This window comes from Podarcis erhardii (assembly GCF_964252035.2).
Source record: "Podarcis erhardii genome assembly, chromosome: 8".
NCBI lineage: Eukaryota > Metazoa > Chordata > Lepidosauria > Squamata > Lacertidae > Podarcis > Podarcis erhardii.
The window spans coordinates 43,159,617-43,181,406 of NC_138499.1; the positions used below are offsets into that span (position 1 = coordinate 43,159,617).

The 21,790-nt window shown below is 40.3% G+C and overlaps 1 protein-coding gene across 2 annotated transcripts in view; it reads right to left on the reverse strand.

Moving 5' to 3' along the window:
* Positions 1-1,474: 1,474 nt before the first annotated feature.
* Positions 1,475-21,790, reverse strand: part of MEP1B (meprin A subunit beta) — a 29,632-nt gene continuing 9,316 nt past the window's right edge. For both annotated transcript variants that reach the window (XM_081873684.1, XM_081873683.1), the window contains exons 7-15: positions 19,935-20,113; positions 18,946-19,164; positions 16,243-16,395; positions 14,682-14,897; positions 13,429-13,866; positions 11,484-11,648; positions 4,432-4,564; positions 3,389-3,590; positions 1,475-1,905 (exon numbers count right to left, since the gene is read on the reverse strand). In XM_081873684.1, coding sequence (XP_081729810.1) covers positions 1,891-1,905; positions 3,389-3,590; positions 4,432-4,564; positions 11,484-11,648; positions 13,429-13,866; positions 14,682-14,897; positions 16,243-16,395; positions 18,946-19,164; positions 19,935-20,113 — 1,720 coding nt within the window. In that variant the 3' untranslated portion in view covers positions 1,475-1,890. The remainder of the gene's footprint in view (positions 1,906-3,388; positions 3,591-4,431; positions 4,565-11,483; positions 11,649-13,428; positions 13,867-14,681; positions 14,898-16,242; positions 16,396-18,945; positions 19,165-19,934; positions 20,114-21,790) is intronic.

Sequence of the window (21,790 nt, forward strand, 5' to 3'; positions counted from 1 at the left end):
AATGCATATTTGAAATTAGAATTTTCTGCCTCAAATGTGCATAATTTACAGTGAGTTGCATTGTGCCATTTTACTTCCCATTCACCTCAGATTGGAGAGATTCTTTTAGAGCTCCTTGTAATCTTTTTTTGTTTGTTTTGTTTTAAACATCCTGAATGATCTGGTATCATCAGCATACTCTGCACGTCTTATAAGTTAAAAGGAATAGATTCTCAGAAGACTCCACTTCCTACACCCTTTCACTGGGAGAACTGTCCATTCTTTTCCCAGCTTTCTCTCATCAGCTGAGAAAGATATCAAAGACAATAATTTTAAAGAAATGATATGGCAGCCGAGTTGGCAAAATTAACTGGGAAAATTTGGAACCAGCAAGACCAGAATTTCCTGAAAGATTGGAATAAATTTATGATATATTATATTTGAAAGACAATTGTAATCGCTTGTAGGGTTGCAAGAAGTTTTGTAAAGAAAACTATATGAATTATTGCAAAAAAGGACTAAGAAGGAGTTTAATATTTGGATTTTATAGCAATAACTATTAAAATAAAATGCAAAATCAGAAAGAAAGTTATAAAACCATTAGTCGAGGTTGACAGAAGTCTTAGGCTGTGATAGCCAAAGGTTTGTTATATTGTATAAGATGGGGTGTTGTGTTTGGAAAACATGTGCAAAAACTACCATATATATATATATATATATATATATGAAGAAATGATATGACAAAGATACGGTTTTCAGAGAATTCACATTAAAGCAACTGATTAAATTTCATATTTTAGCTAATAAGACTAACAGCCTATAGTTAAGATGATACATACATGTTTTTCTTCACTGGCGCCTTTTAATACAATACATTCATGGCTGCAAGTATATTAAAGCTATTTTGTGTTTGATCTTTGAAGGTAATGAGAGTTCTTTACAATGGGGACATTCAGTAGAGAAGATCCATCTCCTATTAATACATAGGAGCATACAAAGTTAATAGGGCATTGATGTTTTTATTATCCTTTGCTCATCATACTTGTACAACTCTGTTATGCAGTGTTAGCAAGATAATAAAGGCTAACCTCAGTAATACAACTCTTCTCCCCATTTTGTCTGATGGTGCCTACAATAAGCTACTTTTATCCTTGGGCACATTTTAACAACCTAATAAATAAAATTGGGAAGCTCCATCATTCAGTATATTGGAAGAAAGGAGGCAGGTTCTGTTATCCCCAAAGAGGTTTTGCTAATATTTTGCACAACTGATATAGTCATCCCCAGTGGAAATGCCCTAAACACATCTTAGAACTTCGGTTACCTCCCTAGAAGGGAGGTTAACAGCTTTTTATACCTTTGAGTTCACAAAGCAGCCAGGCAGTTGATGAGTTTTTCAGAAAAGGTCTGCCACTGAAGCATATGTGATTTTCCACCCACTTTCCCCCTTGAAATGCTATCGTGCCAAATCCCCAAACAATTTTTTGAACTCAGATGTTTAAAAAGCCATTTAAAGATTCTGGAGGGGAACCACCTGCAAATGACACCCCTCTAGAAAAAAAGTAGGACACATGTCTTCACTCTGGGTCCATATTGCTTATACAGAAGGGAAACCTCCCAGTTTCGTTTCATAAATTATGTGGTGGAAATAAAGAAATCTGACCACTTTGCTTATCCAGGACATGTACCATGCTAGAGAAATCCTTAAACTTGCACCATCTCAAAATTTAAAATATCACTTTTAGCCGCCTTTTTTTGCATTGATTTAAACTCACACACAAATAATTTCCTTTCCCTTTTTTCCTGTAAGTAAAATGTCTGTTGGCAAAGGAGAAGCTGTGCTGGACATGAAGTTATGAATAAGGTGTTCAAGTGAGGCCATCCATTTTGGTTTCCAAACTTTCACTATCTTCAGAGAGGTGTTTTCTGTCAAGAGAGCAAAAGGCATCTTCTAAATCACTTGGATAGAGTACAATTATAGTAATTGCAAAATAAATGTGGCTATCCTGCATAGAGCATAGTATATTGAACACATAGCATGAATCAAGCTCAGGTTAATATTTGCCGGCCTAAGTTTATCTTGCTTTTCCATTCTCTTAGATGGGAAATGGGGGTCTCAAATTGGAGTTCCTGTGCAAAATTTTAGGTCAGAAAAAGTCACAGCTTCTTTTTAAATTTTGAGCAATTTATTTCAATTAAATCCTAGAAGTGGCATAGAGCTTTTGTCTTGTTTTTAATGCAAAGGAATGGCTGTTTCCCCTAAAATCGTTTCATCCAAGAGGAGTTACAAACCCAGAATGAGAAATACAAAAGGTGATGCTTTTCAGTAGGCTAACATACTGCTGGCAAACTATCCAAAGTTGTATACTTTGTTTCAAAACAGGTATAGAAACAGACATTTCTATGGCAAGATGGCTGATTGCTGCAGATGAGAAGAAAGGAGATGCAACTGCCATTTTGAATCTCTTTTGGGGGAGGCGAGGGGTGCAATAAAACATATTATGTACTGCTACTTCTAAAATTATTTGATGTTGCTTTGATAAAATATATTTAAGGACTGGTAAGGTAGTTTGAGAGAGCCTCATTCTTTGAAACTTGTTTAGTTCTTATACAGTTTAATCACATTTTCAAGGTGCAGTCCTTGGGAAGGTAGCCCAGGGCACACAAGATTCTGTGACTCTTATCTTCACATGACAACCAGGAGGTCTGCCCACAGAGGCCTCTTCAATGCAGTTGCGGAAATTTCCAATGGCAGAAAGAGGGCAGGAAGTGTTTGGGTACACACTGAGGCAAGTTTAGATCCCACACCCTTCGCATTCCCATGACATGCCACTGGAAGGCAAGGGCGGGGGCAGAGGGGGAGTAGAGAAAGCCAATACTCCAGTTGGGGAACAAATTTTCATTTCCATTGCATCAATGGAGAGAAAAGCCCTTTTACCAAAAAAAAGGGGGGGTGTCAATGAAGTTCAGTGGAACTTGCTCACACATAGGTTTGTATAGGAATGAAGTCCAAAGAAAGGAGAAGATGGGGATGAAATCTACATTTCCCCTCCCACCTTCTACCCTGTGCAATGACCCTGGGAATCTGGTTGTTCTTCTGCCTCAGTTTCACCCTCACTCACTTGGATTGCTGTTTCAAAAATGTAGCCGCCCAAATAAATGCCACACTATGCAGCATTAGCTAACAGAAGTCAGTGGGGCTCGGTAGATAGTGCATCCAGAGTTGTGTTAGCCTCTGGTGTGCGTTGCCAAAGGCCACACAACCGTTCATCACAAGTTCCCATTTGTACAATTAGAATACGTTTGAGGGCAGGCTAAGTATTGCACCTCACAATCTTGCCTAGCAAGAAAACCGTTCAGTATTGCAAAGCCACCTAAAAGTTTGCACCACCGGAAGTGCAATACTTACATTTTGTAAACCCAGGCTTTCCCTGGCTTCCATTTTTTTCCTATATTTCTTTTTAATACAGCTGGTTGTTACAATGGTGATGATCAACATAACGGCAAATATAGATAGAGACGAGGCAACTGCTATCACAACTGTGTCCTGTGTGGATCCCTTCTGCTCGCATTTTTCTCCCACATACCACCAATCTGCACCTACAGGGCATCTGCAAAGCATGGCAGCGGTTAAAGCAAATCTCAAACACAATTCAACACACTGCAGCCCCACCCCCGAATTAAGCTCACAGGCCAGAAACCCCCCATTCTAAGCTAAATGGCCCACAATCCTTTTCACCCAGAAGTGAGGAACCTGTGGATCCCCATAGCTGAAGTGACAAAACTGCACACAGTATCATGGAACTACAGAAAGGCATTTTTATATTGGCTGCTGGAATGTTCAGTCCAGCTTTAAATAATACAGAGCATGGAATGTGCTCTCCACCATGACCCCAGCACATCTTTCCTGGTGAATTAGCACTCATATATTAGTGTATGTATGTGAGGTTAGGATCTCCTACCCTACCTGGCATCTCCTTATGTTGGCATGCACTGCCTGTTGGTGTATAACCCAGTTAAGCATGCTTAAAGCCTGTCTAATTCTGAGAATTGTAGGGAAAAAATACGTAGGCATTCCTTCCAAGCCCATACTGGATGGAGTGAGAAACTGGCAAAAACAGATGAGCATGAAGGCCTAAAATAGTTAACTCCCATGCAAAAAACCCACAAACACAAACCTGGACTGGATACCGTTACTTATTGTCAAAAACAGCTAAAGGAACATAGCAGATTATTACTGTAGTGACAAATGCAGAATGTGCACAAAATGTAGCACAACTGAAGTTCAGTTCAAAATGTCCTCTGTGGGAGTACCGCAAGATGAAGATCTCAGGTTCTCTCACCCCACCCCACCCCCACTTCACACTGGATTTTGAAAATAAAGGATTGCTACACATGATGCCTCCCTAGAAGGAATTCCACAATATGAACACTTAAGAACACATTGCTCACCTGCAAACTGGCTTCCCCTCTTCAAGAATGCAGATTCCACCATTTTGACAACCATAGGCCTCACACATACTAGTGGCTGTAGTTGGAGTGATGGCTGTAGAATTTGGCTGAGTTGATATTAAATGTGATATATCTGAGGTGAATAAATGAGGCAAAACATAAATTCTTGCAGCTTAACCAATACATCTTATTTTTTTTTTTTTTATAATAATTTTTATTGATTTTACAACATAAAGAAAAAACAAAACAAACATAATGCGACTTCCCCAAACCTCCCCTTCACTGCATCCAAATTTCAAAATTTTTAGCAATTCTTCATCCCATTTTTATATTTAATTCTCTTTAAAAAGAGTTTCTGCTTTATAAATTTCGATTTATAGCTGTAATTCTTAGTGTCCAATCCCCTGACATCTTAACATTCCGAAATTTTACAACAATTTTTAAGATAGATTTTAAATTTTTTCCAGTCCTCCTCCACTGTCTCTTTCTTCTGGTCACGGATTCTGCCGGTCATCTCTGCCAGTCCCATAAATTCAGTCACCTTGGTCTGCCATTCTTCCAGAGTAGGTAGTTCTTTAGTCTTCCAATACTTCGCCAAAAGGATTCTTGCTGCTGTTGTTGCGTACATAAAAAAGGTCCTATCTTTCTTTGGTACCAATTGGCCGACCATGCCCAAGAGAAAAGCCTCCGGTTTCTTTACAAATGTCCACTTAAGGATTTTCTTAATTTCATTATAGATCATTTCCCAGTAGGCCTTAATCTTTGGGCAGGTCCACCAAAGGTGATAAAAAGTTCCTTCACATTCATTACACTTCCAGCAATTGTTATTGGGCAAATGATATATCTTTGCAAGCTTGACTGGGGTCATGTACCACCTATAGATCATTTTCATTATGTTCTCTTTCAGGGCACTACATGCCGTAAATTTAATACCTGTGGTCCATAACTGCTCCCAGTCAGCAAACATAATATCATGACCAATATCTTGTGCCCACTTAATCATGACTGATTTAACCATTTCATCTTGTGTGTTCCATTTTAGCAGCAGATTATACATTCTAGACAAATTCTTAGTATTGGGTTCTAGCAATTCTGTTTCTAACTTTGACCTCTCCTTCTGAAATCCTAGTTTTCTGTCCTGCTTAAAAGTTTCATTAATCTGGTAATAATGTAACCAGTCTCGGACTTTAGGTTTCAATTTCTCAAAACTCTGTAGTTTCAGCTTTTCACCATCATATTCTACAATTTCACAATATTTTGGCCAGTCTGTATCCATGTTCAATCTTTTTACCGCCTTAGCTTCCATTGGTGACAGCCACCTGGGGGTTTTACTTTCAAACAAATCTTTATATCGATTCCATACATTATACAATGCTTTCCTAATAATATGATTTTTAAAATTTCTATGTACCTTTACCTTGTCATACCATAAATATGCATGCCAACCAAAACTATTATCATAACCTTCCAGGTCCAGAATGTCTGTATTCTCAAGAAGTAGCCATGGTTTCAGCCAGCAAAAAGCTGCTGCTTCATAATAAAGTTTTAAGTCCGGCAGGGCAAAGCCCCCTCTATCCTTTGCATCAGTCAAAATCTTAAATTTAATTCTGGGTTTCTTGCCCTGCCAGACAAATTTAGATATATCTTTCTGCCACTTCTTGAAACAGTCCATCTTATCTAAAATTTGCAATGTCTGGAACAAAAACAACAATCTCGGCAATACATTCATCTTAATTACAGCAATTCGGCCTAACAAGGAAAGTCTCAATCTTGACCATATATCGAAATCTTTCTTCACTTCAGCCCAGCATTTCTCATAATTATCTTTAAATAGATTCACATTCTTAGATGTTAAGTTCACCCCCAGATATTTTACCTTTTTAGTAATTTCCAAACCCGTTTCTCTTTGAAAACTATCTTTTTCCCCCACCGTGAGATTTTTTTCCAACACCTTTGTCTTGTGTTTATTCAATTTAAAACCTGCTACCTGACCAAATATTTCAATAAGTTCCAAAACTCTTTTTGTACTAGTTTCTGGCTGTTGTAGTGTCAAAACTAGGTCATCTGCAAATGCTCTTAGCTTATAATGTTTAGTTCCGACCTGTATACCTTTAACCAGCTGGTCTCTTCTAATCATGTTAAGGAAAACCTCCAGTACCGATATAAACAATAGAGGGGAAATTGGGCATCCCTGTCGTGTCCCTTTCTCTATTGGAATTTCATCCATAACCATACCATTTACAATAAGTTTGGCCTTTTGCTCAGAATAAATTGCACTTATACCATTTTCAAAGTTCTTGCCTACCCCCATTCCTTGGAGATTCCTCTTCATAAAGCTCCAACAAATATTGTCAAAGGCTTTCTCTGCATCCACAAAAATCAAAACAGCTTTTCTATTTATGTCAGTTTCCAAAAGTTCTAGAATATCTATAATATTCCTCACATTGTCTGACAAATGCCTGCCTGGTAGAAAGCCTGTTTGGTCCCTGTGAATCTCCTCTAACAGCACTTTTTTGAATCTTTTTGCTAGAATGTCTGCAAAAATTTTATAATCCACGTTCAAAAGTGATATAGGGCGGTAATTCTTGACTTGATGTTTCTCAGTTTCTGTCTTTGGTATAAGTGAGATGAATGCTTCCTTCCACGATTCGGGAGCCTTTTTCCCCTCCAAAATTTGATTGCAGACTTCTTTCAATGGTTGTATTAACCAATCCTTCAATGCTTTATAATATCTCGCAGTTAATCCATCTGGTCCTGGTGATTTTCCCAGCTTCATATCCTGGATGGCACTCTCTATTTCTTGATCTGTAATTTTCTCGTTTAAACTCCTTCTGTTGTTTTCAGAGATTTTTGATAGTCCGTATTTTCCAATAAATTCTTCTATCTCCTGTTCATTTTTTGGCCCTTGTTTGTATAATTTCTTAAAGAAACTTTGAAAACAATTACTTATCTCATTTGGTTTATTAATAGACTTCCCATCTACTTCGAGTGATGTCACTGTATTCAATTTTTGTCTCTTTTTCAGTTGCCAAGACAGTAGCTTCCCACATTTATCTGCAGATTCAAAAGTCTTTTGTCTCATTTGTTTAATTTTCCATTCTATTTCCTGGTTCGTCAATTCCATATATTGTGTTTGATAGAATTTTATTTCTCTTAATATCTCCTGGGATTTAGGCTTAGATCTCAATTTCTTCTCCCCTTCTTTTATTAGATTCCAAATTTTCTCTTTCTTCTCATTCTGCTTTTTCCTCTTTATTGAATTCTGTTGTATTAGGAAGCCACGCATCACGGCTTTACTTGCGTCCCAAATGATTCTTTTTTCTGTGTCTGATCTCAAATTGATCTCAAAGTAGTCTTTAAGTGTTTCTTGGGCCTTTTTGCAGATTTCCCCATCTCCAAAGAGAGTGTCATTCATTCTCCATCTAAAGGTTCCAGCTGTTGTCAGTTTCATTTCCATCTTGACAGCATTATGGTCAGAGCAGGTCTTTGGGCAGATTTCTGTTTTTTTAACCTTTGATGCCAGATTACTAGAAATCCATATTTGATCAATTCTAGTCCATGTCATTTTTGCTTCAGAGAAGAAAGTCCCCTCCCTTTCCAGAGGGTTCCTAGTTCTCCAAATATCGATCAGATCCATAGTGTCAGTCAGGTCAAAAAAAGTCTTTGGTAGTCTTCCGTCATTAGATATTGTTTGTCTTTGGGCCTTATCCATGTTTGTAGAGACGACTCCATTCATGTCACCCATCATTATAATTTTAAAGTCCAAAAAGTCCATTAAAGTCTCATGCAACTTCTTGAAGAATTCAGCCTTCCCCTCATTTGGTGCATAAACTCCAACAATCAATATTTTTTCTCCATAAATTTGGATTTCCACTGCCAGGTATCTTCCTTGGTCATCCTTAAAGATCAATTTTGGTTCAAATTTTTCCTTGACATAAATCACAACTCCTCTTTTCTTGACTCTATCTGATGATATAAATTCTTGTCCTAATCTCTTGTTTATTAAAAGTTTTCTATGTATCCTGGCAATGTGAGTTTCTTGTAAACAGATTACGTCTAGATGTTCCTTCTTTAATAAATGAAATACTTGGCCCCTTTTTCGAGGGTGGTTCAAACCATTGCAGTTCCAGCTGAAGAGTTGCAGAGACATTTTGGTTACTGGGTAGACCTTCCACCGACTGCACCAAGTTGTTGTTCCTCCTCGGTCGGTGCTCGGTTCAGTCCAAATGATAGATTTGAGATGTCCGGTACTTCCTCCTCGCTGACAGTTCCTTTCTGGAGATCCTCTTGATTTCTTTCCAAAAAGAACTCTTTATCCTGGTTTGTTTTTATTTTAATTTTCTTCCCTTTGTAGCTAAAGGACAGCCCTTGTGGAAATTCCCACCTGAATGGGATGTTATTCTTCTTAAGTAGATCAACTAGTTCTTTAAATTGAGATCTAACCTCCAAAAAGTATTTAGGAATATCCTTGAAGATTTGAATCTGAGAATTTTTAATAACCAAGGCCTTCTGGAAATGTAGGTTCAATATTTTGTCTCTTTGTTCCTTTGATCCTAAGGTAATTAAACAATCTCTTGGCTTCTTCCCTTGCTTCCTGCCAATCCGAAAGGCTGAGGTTATCATAAATTCATCTTCCTCTCCATCTAGCTCATCATTCCAGAAGTCTTGAAATTTGTCTGTAAGGAATTCCCCGAGCTTGTCCTCTTCCTCTTCTGGAACCAGTCTTAATTTCAGATTCTTACTTTTCCTTTCCAGTTCTAGTAGGGCTAATGCTGAATCATGTTCATGTACTTTTTTTACAATAGGCGCAAACTTTCCTTTGGTTTCTTCAGCAGTGGACCTAGCACTTTCAGCTATTCTCCTTGTTTCCGTAGATTCTTGCACCAAACGGTTTATAGAATCTGTATTAGATGAAATTGTTGTTGTATTCAGGTCTAGTCTTGTTGTCAACTCCGTCAATTTCTTTGAGTTCTCTGTAGACTGTTTAGTGAGTTCTGCAGATTGCTTGGTAAGTACTTCTAGTGACTGATTTATTTTAAGCAGGGCCTGTGTCATTGACTCCATTGATGCTGCTGTTATTTTTTCTTGTGCAGCTGCTGCTCCTGATAAGGAGCCTCTCTTTTGAGCTTGTTTTTGAGCCTGCTTTGTTTTACTTCTTGTTGAAATCTCTTCTGGCGGGTTGCTCATAACTCAAGGTCATTCACACAGGAAAGTTGCAAGTGGAAAATCCCACTGGATACTCCGTAATGTAACTAAAGCCCTCTAGAGGAGGAAATTGTAACCGTCCAAAGGCACCCAGAACAAAGAAACAGAAAGTCCAAAGGCAAAAGTCCCATTAAAAGTCTTTAGTTTGTAGCACTTTACTGTTAAAATTGTAATCCACCAAAGTCCCGAGTATGTTTCAAAATAAGTCTTATTTTGTAGCCGCTGTCCTTTGACAGCTCACTTGACAGTTCCTTTTTTCAGGCGATCGCTGCTCCGGCAGCCTGGCCAGAAGTATCAGCAGCAGAGGTTTTTTATTCCTTATCCCTTTCTTTTGCAGGTTAAATTAATTCTGTTTCCTCCCCCCCTTCTCCTGCACAACAGGGGGGAGACCCTTTCGATGTCTGGTTTAATAAGAGTTAAAAGGAAAGTCCATTTAAACACAGCTTAGTCTTTTCATTGCTCCGTTAATCATGCAGTTCCGGGAGGCTGACTTCCTTAATTTTGCCTTCCCGTTTTCAGCCAAATCTTCTAAATTTTTTAAGTCCCGTCTTACTTTTGCAGTCTTACTCACGGGTATTGTTGTTGCCAATCGTTGATTTCAGAAAGGAATCGGCGCTCTCCGTTAATGGCGACGCGGCTTCACTCCGTAAGCTGGGTAGCGATCCTCAGCACCGCGCTCACCCCGATGCCGCTCCGGAGCCTTTAAAAAGGCTCTTTCACGATGCCGGGGGGGCGCAAAGGTGCCCACCGAATCTCCTTGCTCACAGGCTTCAGCGCCTGTGATTTTAGGGGTCCCCCGCTTGCCGTAGCGGGTAAGACCCGAACTTACGGAGCAGTCCTGCCTCGGAGCTTGAGGCTAGGACCGCCATCAAACGCTGGCGCCGACCGGAAGTCCCCAATACATCTTAAAGTATTTGGTGCTATTACTGTTATTAAATTAGGTTTGGGGCTCAGAATTTAGAGATCTTTTGTTTATAAGCTTAATGGCAAAGGAACAAACATTTTCCCATTATAAAACAATTTGAAACTATGAGTGATGTATAACTACTTTTTGGAATAAATGTTAACCTGTGATTTTTGCTTAGATACATAAAGGTGTAATACAGAATAATACTTCAGCATTATGAAAATGGGATGCAGCAAATGTCACATGCCCCATCCTTCTTCTCTGGGGCAGCCATGAGGAAGAGTTGGAAAGCTTCCAATTTTAGATTAGTCACATTATGCCTGAATCCAGATAAACTTCCGTTTGTCTCAACTATGGCTAGTCAGAAAAAAGCCACCTCTAAACCTTTGTTTATGCAGTTGGTTTCTTAAAATAAAGGATAGTAAATATTCACCACAGTTTGGGGTTTGGAAGTAACACTGTTAAACTGAAAAGTGAAAGCTGCTAAAGTTCTCACAGCTGCTCAGGGGAAGGAGAGGGGAGACACTGAATGTTTAAGTCCAAGCCTTGCCCAGGTTCATTGACAAAAGCCCTCTGAGCAGCTATATCAGTTAAACTAGGGAAATATTACAAAAGTTGCAAGTTCCAATATGTGGCAGCTGCCATAAAGGTTGATCTATTTGCCTTTCAGAAAAATTAACGCCTCCAGATATTGGAACTCTGCATATTCAAATGACTGCCTGTCTAAGCAGCTCAGCATACATTTTGCAAAACATTTCAACCAGTGGCCATCAGCAGATTCATAAGCAATCAGGACCCACCTTCTAGTCTCAACTCTTAAGTGAGAGAGAAGAAAATATACAGAACTATTTGTTTTAGGGAGACTCCCATTGACTATCATGGGATTATTTCTGCTGAATCCTTGATACTAACAATATAACTCATAGCAAAACCCACATACCTTCCACTGTTGTAAGAATGAAAATACTATCCTCTTTAACAAACTCACGACTTTCAAGCCTTTGTTGTGTTATAAAGGAACTGAATTCAGTTGCAGGACCTCTCATATATTCAGTGCCATTAGGAAAAGTAGCGACTATTCCTACGTTGTCTGGTCTATCATATACTATGAAAGAAGAAAAAATTAGTAAAGCTAATATTTTTGGTAGAAAAGGGGTTCAGCAAAATATGAAATGATACTAACTATATACCTTTTCCCAGCAAAATAAGGGGGGGGGAATGACTCAAGATTCTTGTGTAAGCAGGAAGACAATGTGACTCAATTAACTCTTGTAGGCTGTGAACATCAAGGCCCAATGACTATCTAAGCTGGGCTGTCACTTCCAACTGGGGCAGGAAAACTATGTAGCCTGGGTAATGCTAAAAAGTCCAAAGATAACCTTCTGCATGGGCACTGGCTGTGAGGATTTCGAATCCACAGTGGCACAAAAAAGTTACCAACCTCTAAAAACATTTCAGTTCCAACCCACTAGGTCTACTGCTTGAAGGCCGCAAAACATTTGGAGAGGGAAGGTTTGGCATCTCCATTATTCATCTTCCTATTCCAGAGGTTCCCTCCACTGCCATCACTACCTCATTGGCTTTGTCTTGGTTCTCAGAGGAGCAACTCAAACAAGAGACTGTAAGCGTCCTTATTGCCCAATGTTGGTCTCTTACTGCCATTTTTATCTCATCCTAAGGAGCAACCTAGCAGTTCGAAAGCACGTCAAAGTGCAAGTAGATAAATAAGTACCGCTCTGGAGGGAAGGTAAACGGCGTTTCCGTGCGCTGCTCTGGTTTCACCAGAAGCAGCTTAGTCATGCTGGCCACATGACCCGGAAAAACTGTCTGCAGACAAACGTCAAACGTCGGCTCCTTTGGCCAGTAAAGCGAGATGAGCACCGCAACCCCAGAGTTGTTCGCAACTGGACTTAACTGCCAGGGGTCCTTTACCTTTAAGGAGCAAGTGGAGGCCCTCCAGATACTGAGGCCCAAAGGAACCACTGGCCAGCTTTGAACAAAATGGAAAAAACCTGGATATCTCATGTTTAGTGTTTTAAAAACAAAACTTTTTGCTATCAACTTCCAGAGAGTCTTTAGTCCTACAATAACTGCACCCTGCTGCAGATAAATATATGTGAAAGGAAACGTAGTGCACAATAGGGATTGGCTTAGAAATGCTGGCTTTATGTAATCCTGCCTTACCTTGTCCCCACCCATCACCATTAAGGTCTTGACCAGTGAGGTTATTATTACTGGCATCTGGCAAATATACTTGACTTATGCCAGAGGTGGCCTCCACATGTAGACTACAACTCCCATGAGTGCACTTATACTGAGGAGTCAACACACATGCCTTTGCTACCTCAGGGGAAATAAAGGATTCTTACTTCTTTTCAAGGAATGGAGCTGAAAGAGGAATGTGAATCCCAGGGGGGAAGAAAAACAGACTGGAGGGCTAAAAGTTTACCAGAGGAGTATGGAACACATATATATAAAGAGTGGAGAATGATGACAGCCACTATATACCATATTTTCCCATGTATAACACGCCCCCTATTTTGGGGGACTCAAAATTAAGAAAATTGGGGGAGATTGCCGCTGTGTATAAGACTACCTCCCCTTTTTAAGATTTTTTTTTAGTAAAAAACCCCAAAACCTAATCTTATACACAGAAAAGTATGGTATTTCACAATGTCTACACAAGGAGGTAATCGGCTCAACTTTTTTTTAATATAGATTATTTTGTTTTGCGTTATCTGGTCTGGGGGCAGTTTCTCATGCACCTTAGGAATTTTAATATACTACTGTTGGCGAAAGAAAGAGAAATAATTTTAAGGCATCATTGAAGCATATAGATATATAACCATAACCATTAGGGTAAACTGATCCAAGTATTAACCTACCTAGTTGGCTTGGGTCTGTAGTTATACTCCTTTGATTTGACATACGTTGGCGGATGTCTGGATGTTGATCAAGCAGAAGCACTGTAGCTTGTTGCCATGCACAAGGCCACTGCAACCGGTCATCATTTGCACCAGAGATCAAGTGCAAATGTATGTTTAAATTCAATGAACTGGTGGGGAACAAACCAATCTGAAATGCATACCCTTTGGGAGAGTAAAAGGGTGGGCTATATAGTATTGTAGCGCTTGAAACCAGTTGAGTGAAATTTCTTATATGCCAAACATGGTGAGGGCACTGAGTTTCTGACAGGTTGATATCATCAATGGAAAGGCCTCCATTAGATGCATCGGATCCTTTTATGCCTTCAAATATTACTCGGAATTTACTTGCAACATTTAAAGACACATGGTGTAACTCCCAGTAGCCTGCAGGTGAACCTGGAAAAGAATAATGAGGTGCATTATATTGACAACATATTTCAATGTTACACAAACAGATTTTCACATTCCCCATGAAATTTAAAAGGGGTTAAATGTTGAACAGTTCATTTAGTCATTCATATTTGTGTACTTGAGTTTTATGCAGGACTTATCCTTAAAGACTTTTCAGTGCTTCCCCTGACGCAGACTACAGTAGCCTGCCTCCTGACTGTGGTGGATCACAGGAAACATTACTTCACAGATCTCAATCTACTGGTTTTTAAATGTAATATATTTAACAGTTTAGGCTCAAAATACAATTTAAAAGTCCATCACTACAGTGTCCCATAATAATTTCATATCAAGACTTCCATGGATCAATACGGGCCTCCTTTTTGTGGGGTTGGGGCAAGAGAAATCCATTAAAAACACTATGGAGAACCCAGACCAAAGAATAAAATACTTGTGGTCTCAGAACTTTTCTTGTCAAATGTGAAATGTTAAACTCTAGCCTAGTCCTCACCACATAGTAAACTGGTGTCTGGACTATACAGCTTCAAACTCTACATTTTTTAATTGATCTCCATTTTTTTTTAAAAAAAACACCTCCACATCAAAAACTTGATGTTATGGGGTGAGGAATGTGGCTTAATCTTCTCTCTGACATGCTAGCTTTCTATACAGAGGAACGTTTTGTTATTTTTAAACAGAGGAGCATGCAATAATTTGAGCCACCACCTGCAGTCTAAAGTGATACAGAGTAGGCACAGATTTACTACCCTAGTGTTAACTAGAACAAGAGCGTATACATATTAAAAATAATGCTTTCATACCTTGTATAGTTTTTACAAGCCTTTGGGTACCATTGGGGCTTGCATCAGTGTATTCCTTGACTAAAACATTCAGCTGATCACTTTCACTTCCGCTGTTGTAATAATAGAATTGTAGGCACTGGAAACCTCTCTTGGGATATAGAAATCGGCTCTCTAAAACTGCTCGTTCTGACACACTTCCAGCACTGGTGTTAAAATGCATAAAGTAGCCAGTCTCTGTCAAGGAGAAAGAGAGGAGGGAAACTTTTAGAACTTCTTCACCCTCCAGACACTGGCATGGAACCCCCTGGAACTGTTGGTGCTTATGGAGACTCTGGTGTCTTTATGATATATGGCTTGTTTACACATATATGCAACCTGAGCCTACAATGGAGGGGTTCACAGGATTAATACCACAAGAGGACCTTGCTTCCCCCATAGCTGCAACCTTGGATTCAAACAGGAATCAAACATTGCTGTCTCTCTCTGTCTTCTCAGCTTGCTGGTTTTCTTCTAGCTCACATCACTCTACTCTCAACTCTGGTTTTGTCTTTCTAACCAGCTGTGATTTGGGGGATAGGCCCCACCCATTTGCCATCTCGCACAGATCCACTTCCTTTGTTACCTTAGAAACCCAGAACTTAGTGAGTCTCCTGAGCCCTGTACAGGTGTGTCTGTTTTGCTGGCAGACAAACTGGCTAAGTTTTAGAGTTTCTACTTGGGTGTCTGTTCTTGCACCTTTGAACTGTAGCTGATTCTTGTGTGGTAAGTGCAGAAGCACAAATTCCAGCTTTGTGTGCTCTTTTTCTAGACTCCCAGTTCCATCAGACTCTGCCTAGCAAAGCCTTGCTGGAAAGAGGCAAGTCTTTTTCAGTCTTCTTTCTGGATTTATGCTAAGCATTCCCCACTTCTCCTTCCTGCAGTTAGGACAGGAAGGAAAGAAATAACCCCCTCTTCACCTTGCTGCCTTCTTCTTATCAATTTTCCAACTTCTACTTTTCCAACTTCTACTTCTACTATTCTCCTCCCATGCAAAATGAAACATCACTGTGCAGCTTCCTTGGCCTGCCATAGTTTCACACACACCTCTCCTCCAGAACAACTTTCAGAATTAAATTACCATTTTCAAATATTTTTAAAAATAAATCCCCAATTCTTGAAAAACTCTAGTCTTGCCTCTGTTGCTCCCCTGTGTATCTTATGAGGGCACTTCACTATCCAGGCTCCAACCCACATTTATGCATGTTGTTCTCCAGCGTATTTTGGTAAACATTCTAGTTTATGGAACAGCTCTATGGAAGGGGCAACATCCTGTCTTCCCACAAGAACCAAGGTCACAGTGGGAAGTGGCTCCCCCAGCCATTCAAGTTCTGAAAACAGCTTAATTCCCTTAACATGGAAAAGTAGGTTGCAGACATGTATAGAGATACGACTTGAAATAATACGGTAAACATTCTAATTATCTAACAGGCATGGTTAACAACGCAATAGCAATTAATCAGCAAGTTAGTGAGGTTATGAAAATCAGATACATCCACAGAAAATACTTATCTAAGAGATAATAATAATTGCTGTACATTACCTTGGCAGATTCCAACATAGGTGTGATCAGTTTGTGGTCCACTAGGAACCTGGGTTATGCGCTGCCAGTCAGCATTATCTTCTGTACTTTGAATCATGCCACACACGTTTTCAAATTCAAAACTGCACGTCTCCATAAAGCTTAAAGACGAAGCTACCAGCATTAAAAAAACAGAGCAGATACAGTGTTTGTTTACTTTAGTGGGACTATTCAGTCAACTGCATCAGGAAATAGTTTGGACCCAACTAGATATGCCATCAGGAGATCTGTGACTCATTTGTACTTTTAAAATACAAAAGCTGCTGTAAACAGTGGCGAAGTAAACAGAGTCAAGGAGCCTGCAGGTGAGATGGCTAAACCCTTTTCCATCTCACTTTTTTCCTAATCTATATCCCCACCAGCTGCTAGCTGCCTTGTGGGAGGAAACCTGTCTGTCTGGTATTGTTTTACCTCTAGTAGACAAAACAGTTTTGGCATGAATGGCATGAGAGAAAGGTTAATCTCCCCTAGGACCATTGTTCCATATAATTCTCAACCTTCACCCGGCAACTGCTGTTAAACTTTTTTTTTTAAAGTGGGAAATCCAATTACAGATCTTCTCATATCTCAATTAGTTAGAAAAACCACAATGTCAAAAGAACCAAACTCTGTTCTAACTCAAGGTGGGTTCACATCACAGAGAAGTTTCTGTTTTTCTGTGCATTTTAGTGCCCCCCCCCCAGCTGTTCACAACAGCATGGCTTCTTTAGTATCTGATTCACATCTGTTGGGGGGGGGGGTGTTGACAGGCAGGGATGTCTTTATAGTATGCAAAGGTTTTCACACCTTGGCTAGAGATAAATTAGGAATGGCCTGAGGACTCTGATTGCTGGTTTGGGAAATAACACATCAAACAGTAGTATTTTATAACAAAGAACAGGATATATACGCATTTTGCATGTTGTCATGTGAACGCGGATTTAAAACCCAGTACTACACATGCAATGAATGCATGGTAACTGAAAGTGTGAACACAGCCTCAGTCATTCTATGATCAATCAGTGCTATTAGCTGAATCCATAAACCACTTCAAGTAGAAGTAAATGAGTTTCATTTTAAAAGAAAATAAATAAGTTGGCTTGTTTTATAGAATGAGCAGTATCCTCCTTTCACTACTAGGAAAATCAAATGGACCTTTAAAGGGCAGATTTTGCACACTCAGCAATTTAGTGTGTGGGTGTTGGTGTGTGTGTGTGTGTGTGTGTGTGTGTGTATGTGTATATGAAAGAGTCGGGTGGCACCTTAAAGACTTACACCTGTATTATGGCATTATGGCATGTGTTTTAGTGGACCACATTCCTAACTGAATTGGATGTAAGTAAAATCAACTGACCATATAATGACCACCAGGCCACTTATACTGCTTTTCAGCCTTAATTTTTTCTTCTTCTTTTGTTTAGCATCCTACCTGAGGAAGCAGCTGCTTCATGCAGAATCAGACCATTGGTCCATCTGGGTCAGGTGTAGTCAGTGCAGCACCTTTCAGTTATTGTTGCACTAGAATTCCTATAAGCTACGGTTGCCATATTTCAAACAGTGAAAAGTTGTTGAACTTTTTTTTTTTAGTTTTGCCCAAAGTTGTTGAGGTTTTTTGGGCAAAATCACTTTAATAAATGCAAAAAATGGCACTGCCAACATGAGCACCACCTGGACACTGCTGCTGACAGTGTCCAGGGAAATCCAGAAGCATGAGAACCTTATATCAGCCTCAGTCACATCAGGCAATCCCAAACAAACAATCCTGTGATCCTTTGCAGCGCTGGTTTCAGTTCAAACCACCAAAGCACAGGGAAACTTATGCTTACAGCAAATCCCACTCTGGGGTCTGCTGTAAGTGCAGATCCCAGCCAGCTTGCTGTAAGCACCAATCAGCCGAGTGGCATATACAGGCAGTCTGCTAGGGGTAGGCACTGCTTGCGCTAGAGAGTTCCTAAGAGTACAGTCAATCCCAGCCACCTTGCCATAACCGCCAATTTACAGCCCTTACAGGAAGCCAGCTGGAATCAGTTTGTGCTTCTGAGCTGGTAAGTGCTAACAGGAAGTTAGCTAAGGCACCCATTTGTTTTCTGGCAGCTAATTCTCCATCTCCTCAAACCTGACATCACAAATTATGTCAGGTATGGGACAGGTGGGTGTGCTTTGGGGAGAAATGGCACTGGAAACCCAATGGGGACATGTGCTGGGCCTAATTGGGTCCTTGGGCTGGAGGTTCCTCACCCCTGTCTCAGATGCTAGTGGGGAATTTATTTGCAACTATAAAGCTACTGTATTCCCAGGCAAAAGACCAGATTTAATTAACAGGCACTGCTAGTGGAAGCCTGTGCAAGCACTTCTGCTAGCACCAGAGGACTCTTCCCCTCTCCTCCCCTTGTGTACCCCCAAAATTGGCTCAGGGGGAGGGTTGGGAGGAGAGGAGAGATTGCTCCACCAGCGCAAGCATCTCTGGCTGCCAGATGGAACAATCAGAAGAGGGCAACACTGAATTCGTCCCAAAGTAAAGTTCAGAAATGAAACCTAAGCAAACAAATCATAGAATTGTAGAGTTGGAAGGTACCCTGAGGGTCATCTAGTCCAACCCGCTGCAATGCAGGAATCTCAGCTAAAGCATCCATGACAGATGACCAAAGGAGGCTGAAAAGATATGATGGGGTTTCAAACACTTACTGCAGTTGTAGAGTCGACTCAGCTTCCGGATATCATATTCACTGAAATCCATGCGCTGTCCAATCACATCAATGAAGGCTGGTATATTCGTTACTATTGTTGGTTCTGTTCCATTCCTGAAGGCATTTTTACTGTAGTGCATTACAGAGTTATAGTCATATGGGACATTAAGGAAGTCAGATGTTTTATCATTATATTTGTTGAAGTTTCCTTCCTTACCTGAAAGAAGCAGAAGAACTTACCACGGTGACTTATACAGATCACAATCCAGCCAAACGTAAGCCCTTTTCAGACCCACTGGTTTAGGTGACAGATAAGCACACTCTTCAATATCTCTCCCATTGCAATGTAACAAATTTATAATTTATGTGCTTAGCCTGCTGTCCCATCGCTTCTTCTTTGAATTCCAAGTATATCATACAGAACCACAGAGTATTTATTTATTATAGTAGTTCCCAATTTACAATGCTTTGCAAGCAGAAAGAAATGAGAGAGACTCGATGCAGCAGGCATACACAGAATTCCAAATAAGTCAAGCTTCTTGGTAAAAGGAGAGGGGGCAGATGTAAGGTACATGTACAAAGAAACAGAAGTTTCCTGTTTTAAAGAGAAAGGGGAGTTTCTAGCTGGAGCATGGTGAAATTGGAGGTGCAGCCTGGAAGTAGATCAAGATGCAATTGTGGGGGAGATCACTGTAGAAGAGCCCCGTTTACCTTCACTCATGCTCTGCTCACATATTGAGAGGTAAAGCAAATATTCTAAAGGTGCCGCAAGTGTGTGTGCCATCACCAAGAGGGAAACCTAAACCTGGCAGCACTGCCCCTTGAACTTTTCCCTGCTTGGAGGAGCAGGGAGTATATAACAATGCATCAAATTTTAGACATTGCCATCCAAGTCAGAAAGATTTAATGAGATTCAAGTTGAATGAGAAGCTGTACAGATGAAATCTATCAGTGGTTTTAAATTAAAAGGAAGGTAAATTAGCTTACCCTCCTGAATTCTGTCTCGCATTATTGTGACATAATCATCTCGATCAGATCGTGACTGTTCATGCCAGAATCCCAGTGCATGAAGGAATTCATGCTCAATCGTCCCAATCCTGTCACAGTTGGCTCCTATGGAGAGTTCTTGCCTCCCTTTTCGGCGGTTTCCCACAGAGGACCAGCAACTGACAAAAAATGCAAGAGTGTTCAAAATCTGTGCTGTATACAATCTTGCCCTAGTCTAATTATCCATCAAAGGGTTCACTCAGAGGAAACCCTTTTCACTTGGTCACACTAATTCTGCAAGGCAGAACTTGCAGAGACATTGCTTCTGCCCAGATTCCCATGCTGGATTGGGTACTGTGCATACAAACCAAAGGAGATGCACACCTGTACTTAGAAAGTTTAGAGAGAGATCTGAAACACCTTCCATTTGCTCTACAAGGCGTGAATGGTGATGGCATAAATTCCCATTTGCATTGTAAGGCCTTAAGCAGTGTACATGTCTTTGTTTATGACTATGTATCTAGTAAAGCTTTGGTGTGAAAAGATGAATTTTATATGATTATATGGTTATAGAATTGGGGGTTTGGTCTACATGTCATATTTAGGACCCCTCAAGGCCTGTGGTTTTACATCTGTAAAATGTGATTCTATAGCAGAAGGACTGACTGAAATGGTCAAACCAGTTCCTTTATTAAGTGAATGGGGCTAGCCAAGTCTGTTAAGTTATCTCTTTGCACAACTAAAGAGTTGGTCAAGTATAAGTGGGTTGCTGTAGAAATGACTGGCTAGTGATGTTCCTAGAGGGGAACAGCCCCCACCCCCAATGCCTGGAGATGCAGTGATGATTGGTGGGTTTAGGAGAACCAGTCTTGTCTCATAGTGCGGTAGATTTGGAAAGAGGCTTGACTTGCTCTCTGTGCTGAAAGCATCTAGAAACGGATGCAAAAGCGAAATATGCTGAGGTGCTAATGTTGTGAGCCCTTTCATTTTATGCTTAGCTAGTGTATGTGTGTGAATAACACCACCACAAAGATATTCCAGTGACCTTCTTTCAAAGGAAACCAAACCTGAAGTGTGTGCTGGCACCCCTTACATCTTTCATAACTTGGAAACCGGGGTGTGTTTAACAATATTGTATGTCTTGAAACTTTATTCATTCAGTGATTTGCCAGCTCCAGGTTTTGGGAAGGCCTTAAACAAGATGTCTTCAGTGCCTCCTCCTGAAACAAGCCCTTCTCTCTTTGGCACAGTCACTGCTGCCTGTTCACTTGCCTTCTTCCTCTGGGCTTAATCTGCATGGCCACCTCTAGAGGGAGAAGGCAAAGTGGGGTCCTCTTGCTCCTATCTCTGGGCAGAAGAACAGGCCATGGCAGCAAAGAGAAGCAGACTTCAGGAGTTGAGAGTGGGGAAGCAACTAAAGATATGGCCCACACAGGTACCAGGGAATACTGACTTCTGACATATAAGCCAGATTCACTGGGTTGTGCCCAACCCATTAATTTCAGTGGGTCTACTCTGCATAAGAGTAGCATTAAAATCAACTCAGCATCTGCAGAATGCCTACAATACAGCCAGAATGCCCATTGAATTATGTGCAGAAAGGCTCTGGGATGGAACAGGATGTTGAAAGTAAACACATGGTCACTTTTAGGAGTGTTCCATATGACCAAGCAGTCACACAGTAAGCACACATGGCAACCAACTATGCATGTCTGCTGTACAGCATCTTCAGTTTTACTATGCCATTCAGAAATGTGAGTGGATCCAAAACCCAGAATACACACAAATGAATTGCCATGAGGATCAACCACCATATAGATCAGAGAGCAAACAGGAATGCTGTTCTCCAGCCTTTG